Source organism: Pipistrellus kuhlii, unplaced genomic scaffold (genome assembly GCF_014108245.1).
Source record: "Pipistrellus kuhlii isolate mPipKuh1 unplaced genomic scaffold, mPipKuh1.p scaffold_m20_p_56, whole genome shotgun sequence".
Lineage (NCBI taxonomy): Eukaryota > Metazoa > Chordata > Mammalia > Chiroptera > Vespertilionidae > Pipistrellus > Pipistrellus kuhlii.
The window spans coordinates 623647-629869 of NW_023425558.1; the positions used below are offsets into that span (position 1 = coordinate 623647).

The 6223-nt window shown below is 70.2% G+C and overlaps 1 protein-coding gene across 1 annotated transcript; it reads left to right on the plus strand.

Annotated features, from left to right (window-relative positions):
* Window positions 1–1550: 1550 nt before the first annotated feature.
* On the plus strand, window positions 1551–6019 carry TMEM151A (transmembrane protein 151A). Its single transcript, XM_036416553.2, has 2 exons — window positions 1551–1756; window positions 3751–6019. Exons 1-2 carry the CDS (start codon window positions 1682–1684, stop codon window positions 5074–5076), a joined length of 1401 nt encoding a protein of 466 aa, XP_036272446.1. The 5' UTR covers window positions 1551–1681; the 3' UTR covers window positions 5077–6019.
* Window positions 6020–6223: the final 204 nt, after the last annotated feature.

Sequence of the window (6223 nt, forward strand, 5' to 3'; positions counted from 1 at the left end):
CCAGGCCTGCTTTCTGGCACAGGCGGTGGAGATGTGCTGCACTGGAACACCCGAGTCACTGCTGGCCCTGCGGTCATCCCGGTCATCTCGAAGGGAGACTCCCACCCCAAGCCTCACTCGTGATCCCTGGGCCTCCCTTCTCTCCACCCAGCTTCTGACCACTCAACCTCCCCGGAGCCAGTCCTCGGGGACCAGTCTTCTCACCGGCCGCAGACACCGCTTTCTAGAGAGCGAGATCAGGGCGTCTGACTTCCCTCTAGTCAGCTGCCCAGTGTCCAGTTACCCCAGGTGACGTCCTGGCCCACGTGGTCCAGTCTCAGTGCCTTTGCCCAAAGTCCCCTCCAGCAGGGATGGCCTTCCTCCTCACACCCAGTGTCCAAGGTCTAGCTGTCCTTCAGTCAGTCCGCCTGTGCCTCTCTGGGAGGCGAAGAGGAGACAGGCCTAACCTGGCTTGGGGTGGAGGCTGGAGGTCAAGTTCTAGGTTCCCTTTGGCTGCAGGTTTGCCCTGCATGTGACGCCCACGAGGACAGGGCTGGGTCATTCTCCTCCTGCCCTTGTCTTCTCAGTGCCAGGCACATACCTGCATACGGAAGACACCCCATAAACATCGGTGCCGATCAACACGAACGAATGGATAAACCCGGGGTCAGGCCTTCCTTCTCTCCACCTTTTCAGTTACCTCAACTGTAGTGGGCAGGCGTGTTGAACCGAATTGCCTTTGAATTGCCCTTTGCGGGGGAGGGGCAAGGGAATCACAAAACAAAACCTGCCTGCATTGCAGCTCCCCACGTCCCACCCACCGATGGTCTAGCTCGGGGGCCAGGCCCAGAGGCAGGCACAGGTGTGCAGGTCTGAGGCCTGAGGGCCAGGGAGCAGCACTGGAGCCACAGGTCCCGGGGAGGAGGCCTCCCCCCCAGGACAGCCCCCTCCCCCCAACCGTGTGAGGGGTGTTTGTGCTTTGATTGAATCTGGCGCCTTTCCATCTGCGCTCCTCAGGGTGGGAAGTGAGGCTGCGGGTGGAGAGTGCCCCCCAAGGTCACACCTAGGGTCCTGGGCCCGTCAGCTGCGCTCAGTGGAAAACGAGCCGCTGTCCAGCTAGTGGGGCTCTACCTCTGTCTGGGCTGCACCTGCCCCCTCCCCTAAAGCCAGGCTTCCGGGCTGGGGGCTGGGTGGCCAGGCTGGGCCTGCTCCTCAGCAGTAGACACCTCCTTGGAAATCTTCCTTCTCATGGCACGGCGGGGCAGGGGAGCGGGAGGAGCTCGGCCCGGATCTCAGGCGCAAGCGCGGCGGGAGGGAACCAGGCGCCGGTGCTCCCAGCCCGGGCTCCGGGGGCCGGGGCAGCGCCCAGCCCGGGCTCCGGGGGCCGGGGCAGCGCCCAGCCCGGGCTCCGGGGGCCGGGGCAGCGCCCAGTCCGGGCTCCGGGGGTTGGGGCAGCGCCCGCGGTGCCAGGCTCTGCTGGCGGCGCCGCCGGTGCCGCGGGGGCGGGGTCAGCGGAGGGCGGGGCGCCGGGCACCGAGGCCGCCAACGCCGCCGCCGCCGCTGCCGCCGCGCTCGGGCGAGCTCGGTGCACTCCCTCCGCGGCCGCCGAGCCGAGCGGACGCCCTCCGGGCCAGCGGCAACCTCTGCGCTCCCCTATCATGCCCGGGGCCCGGGCCCTGGGCGCCCAAGCAGCCAGAACACCATGCCCGAGGGCGGCGGCGGCGGCGAGGGCGCGGAGGTGCCTGCCCTCCCGGACGGCGAGCCGCTGCGAGAGGAGGTACGGGCTCCGAGTGGCGGAGCCGGGCCGGTCGGAGCGGGCCAGGGAGGAAGGAGGGCCAGGGAAGGAGCGAATCCCGGACAGGGGCTGGGTGGGAAGTCAATGACGTCATCGGGGTAGCCTGCGCCCTGCGAGGGGTCGGGGCCTAGGGACCCGCGTGGGTGCAGGGGTGGGGCATCTGGGAAGGGATGGGGGGGGCGATTCCCGCCCCCGCGTCCCCTGCTCCAGCTCCCCCTCCGTGACGTCAGCGCCTGGCATCCGCAGCGCTGCCCTCGCCCCCAGGGCCCAGGGGTCAGGCCCCCAGCCTGTCCTGGCTGCTCCCGAGGCGCCAGGCAGAGCCTGCAATGCAGCAGCGGGAGCAGGCACTGGGGGGCGGAGGTAGAGATGGTGGGGGGAGGAAGGGAAGGAGGAGGGAGGAGGCCTCTGGTACCCCTGCTTCCTCACCCAGCAGGGAGGGCCTGGACCGATGCTGCTGGCTGGGACCCCCCCTCCATGGCTCCTCCTCAGCCCTGGCTGAGGGTGTGGGGTGTGGGGTGATAGGGGTGAGTGGGTCTGTGTGTTTGGGTGAGTGCTGTGTGCCTGTCGGTGTGTGAATGCCCGTCCGCACTCCCCACACCTTGGGTGGGACACGTGGGCCCTCAGGTCAGGGGCCGCCTGGCTGGGTGAAGCGGTCATGTGTGCGTGCATGTGAGTGTGTTTCTGTAGGAGCCCCTCCTCAGAGCCAGCCTGTGGGGGTGGGATGTACACTGCGGCCACGTGAGGGCCTGGTGTGCTCCGGACGTCAGTGAATGTGTGACATGTACGTGCATGCATGTGTCCTGTGGTGAGCGTGTGCGTGTGTGCCTGCACAGTGTCGCGGTGCAGGGATGGGGTTGTGCCAGGCACAGGTGTGATGTGGTGTGTCCTGGCTGAGCAGCAGCACGCACATCTGGAGCTGAGTGTGATGAGTGTGGGTGGGAGGTGTGCACGGGTGGGTGCGTGCATCGCGGGCTGCGGGGCGGGGCGGGTGCAGGGGGAGGGCAGGCCTGGGGCCGGGCTGGGCGTGGCTCCTCCCCTCCTGGGTCTCTCCAGGCCTGTGGGCTGGAGTGGGAGAGGCGGCCCACTAAGCCACCTGTGCTGTTTCCACCAGACCCTCTCCCCCTCCCTCCCTCCTCTCCCGCCGGCCTCCCTCTCTCCACAGGCACCTTGGGGGTGGGGCGGGTGACAGGCTGGCAGTGCTGCCAGGAAGGGTGGGTGAACCCTCTGGGCGGGGAGCGGCCCTGCCGCCCAGCAGCTGTGCCCACCCCCTCCCGCAGCACAGATGGGAGCGGAGGCCGGCACTCCGCCTGCTCCCCAGACTCACACCTCCCCCGTGCCCGGCTCTCCCTCCTTCTCGTCTCCGTAAGAGCCGCTCCGGTCTCCGCTGTCCCTGGTGGACCCAGAGGGCGGAGGGAGCCTCAGGGGGACAGCAATGACCTTTATTCCCGCGGCCAGACCCCGGGCCGAGCTCTTCACACACATGATCTCACCGAGTCCTCTCAGCAAGCCCAGTGCCCAGAGGAGGAAACTGAGGTCCAGAGAGCGTGAGGGGCCCGCCCCAGTCACACAGTGAGTGGAGGAGCCGGCACGGGGGCCCTGCCGCCTGGCCTCCCACACCGGCGGGTCTGGCATGGAGGCCCAGAGGGGGCAGGGGTGTGACCAGGACCACAACACCGAGAGTTTGGGGCAGAGCGGGGACCAGAGCTCAGTTTTCTCAACGGCCAGGGAGAGGGTTCTTCCTTCTTGGCAGAGATGGGTCCGTTTTGACCTCGATGCCCTTGGCTGAGAAAGGACCCCGCCCAGGCAGGCGGGGGCCGCCGGGCCTGGGTTTGAGTCCTGCCGCTCTCCTGTGAGTTAGCTAGGAGGGTGAGGCCTGGAGCCGGTTCTGCAGTCTCTCGGAGCCTCAGTTTCCTCATCGGTGGCACGGGAGCCCAGTGCCAGCCGCCCTGACGCCCTCCCTCTCTGCCCGCCCGCAGCAGCGGCCCCTGAAGCAGTCGCTGGGGAGCTCCCTGTGCCGCGAGTCCCACTGGAAGTGCCTGCTCCTCACGCTGCTCATCCACGCGTGCGGCGGCGTGGTGGCCTGGTGCCGCCTGGCCACGGTGCCGCGGCTGGTCCCGGGGCCCGAGGCGGCCCTGGCGCGCGGGCCCGGCGCGCCGCCGCCCACCTACGCCGCCAGCCCCTGCTCGGACGGCTACCTGTACATCCCGCTGGCCTTCGTGTCGCTGCTCTACCTCCTCTACCTGGCCGAGTGCTGGCACTGCCACGCGCGCTCCCGCCGGGCGCCGCGCACGGACGCGCGCACGGTGCTGGCGCTGGTGGGCCGGCTGCGGCGCGCGCCGCCCTGCGTGTGGTGGAAGGCCACCAGCTACCACTACGTGCGGCGCACGCGCCAGGTCACGCGCTACCGCAACGGCGACGCCTACACCACCACGCAGGTCTACCACGAGCGCGCCGACAGCCGCACGGCGCGCGCCGAGTTCGACTACTCGGCGCTCGGCGTGCGCGACGTGTCCAAGGAGCTGGTGGGCCTGGGCGCGCACGCCGCCACGCGCCTGCGCTTCTCCAAGCGCTTCAGCTTCGGCAGCGCCGAGGCCGAGGCGGCCTACCTGGCGCAGCGCGCGCGCTTCTTCGGCGCCCACGAGGGCCTGGACGACTACCTGGAGGCGCGCGAGGGCATGCACCTCAAGGACGTGGACTTCCGCGACTGCCTGCTGGTCTTCGCCGACCCGCGCCGGCCGCCCTGGTTCGCGCGCGCCTGGGTCTTCTGGGTCGTGTCGGCCGCCACGCTGTCCTGGCCGCTGCGCGTGGCGGCGGCGTGCGGCACGGCGCACGTGCACTACCAGGTGGAGAAGCTGTTCGGCGCCGGCGAGCCCGGCCGGCCCAGCGCGCCGCCGCCGCTGTCGCGCGTGGCCACCGTGGACTTCACGGAGCTCGAGTGGCACATCTGCTCCAACCGGCAGCTGGTGCCCAGCTACTCGGAGGCCGTGGGCATGGGCGCGGGCGCGGGCGCCTTCCTGCGCGGCTGCCAGCGCTGCCGCCGCTCCGTCAGCAGCAGCTCGCTGCCCCCCGCGCGGCCCGCCGGGCCCCGCCTGCCCTTCAGCCGCAGCCGCCTGTCGCTGGGGGCGGGCGGCCGCGCGGCGCCCGGCGTCTTCCGCAGCCTGAGCGGGGGCCCGCCCGGGCGCCGCGGGGAGGACACGGAGCCGCTGGAGAGCCCGCCGAGCTACGAGGACGCCCTGTACTTCCCGGTGCTCATCGTCCACGGGGACGGCGGCTGCCCGGGGGACGGGCCGGGCGCGTTCTGAGGCCCCGCGGCCCCAAAGCGGCCCCGCCCCGCCCGCCGAGGCCCGCGGGCCCAGGGGCCGTCCCAAACGGACCGAATGCGGGGCCCCCTGGAGCTGAGGCTGTGAACTGTCCCAGCACGGCTCCTGCCTGCCGCCCTGTCCCGCCCCTGCGATGGCACAGGATCCGCCTCGGGAGTCTGTCTGTCCGTGCAGGGGAGAAAGTTTCCAGAAAGCTGACATGGAGGCGTCCTGGGGCAGCTGTTGCCTCCTGAGGGTCCTCCCTGCGCGGCTGAGGCCACCCTGGGAGCCCCGGAGCAGCCCAGAGCACAAACTGGTGGTTTGGGGCCAGGCCCGGCTGGGCTGACGTCCGTGAAGCTCAAGAGCTGATTACGGTAGCACCAGGGCCTTGGCCCTACCACCCACCCAAGGTCCCCATCCTCCCTCCCTGCCAGCCGCCCCCCTGCCCTCCGGCCTCAGGCCAGCCCCTGACCAGCCCCTGCAGCTCGGCCCCTGTCCTGGGAGCCTGGTTCTTACAGCACAGCCCTGCCCGCCCCCCCCCCAGCCCCCTGGTGGACTCACCCCCCATCCAGCAGCCCTGTAACCCAAGCTCCTTCTCCGGCCTCGAACCACATTCCCTGGTCCCTGGTCCCCTCCCCCCAAGTCCAGGTCTGCCTCCATCAGCCACGCACACACCCTCCGGGCTTCGCTGCTCTTCCTGTTCCTGGTGACCACAGGGCCACAGGGCATCCGAGGGGCCCCCGCCTGACCAGCCTCCTGGACGATGCCCTCGCTCTGCCATGGAGGCCTCTGCGTCCCTCATCAGTGGGGCCTGGCCCAGGGCACACCGTCCCTCTCCCGGGAGGAAAGAGTAGTCCCTTCCCTTCCAACTGGGGCTTCCACCCCCTCTCAGGGGCGGCGGGGGAGGGAGGAGACAGTGGAGACGCAGATAAAATAAAAGGTGTAACGTGGACGGTCTCCTCTGTGCATTCCTGAGCAGTGGGCCATGGGCCGGCCTGGGTTGTGGGAGGGCACAGGGTGTCGCGCTCCGGTGACCCCGGGGGCGGGGGAGGCTGAGAGGGCCCCTCCCTGCCCAGCCCGGGCCTGAGGCTCAGGTTGAGTGGCTGAGCCGCTGACTCAGTCGGCTGGTATCTGGGTCAGTGCTAAGGCG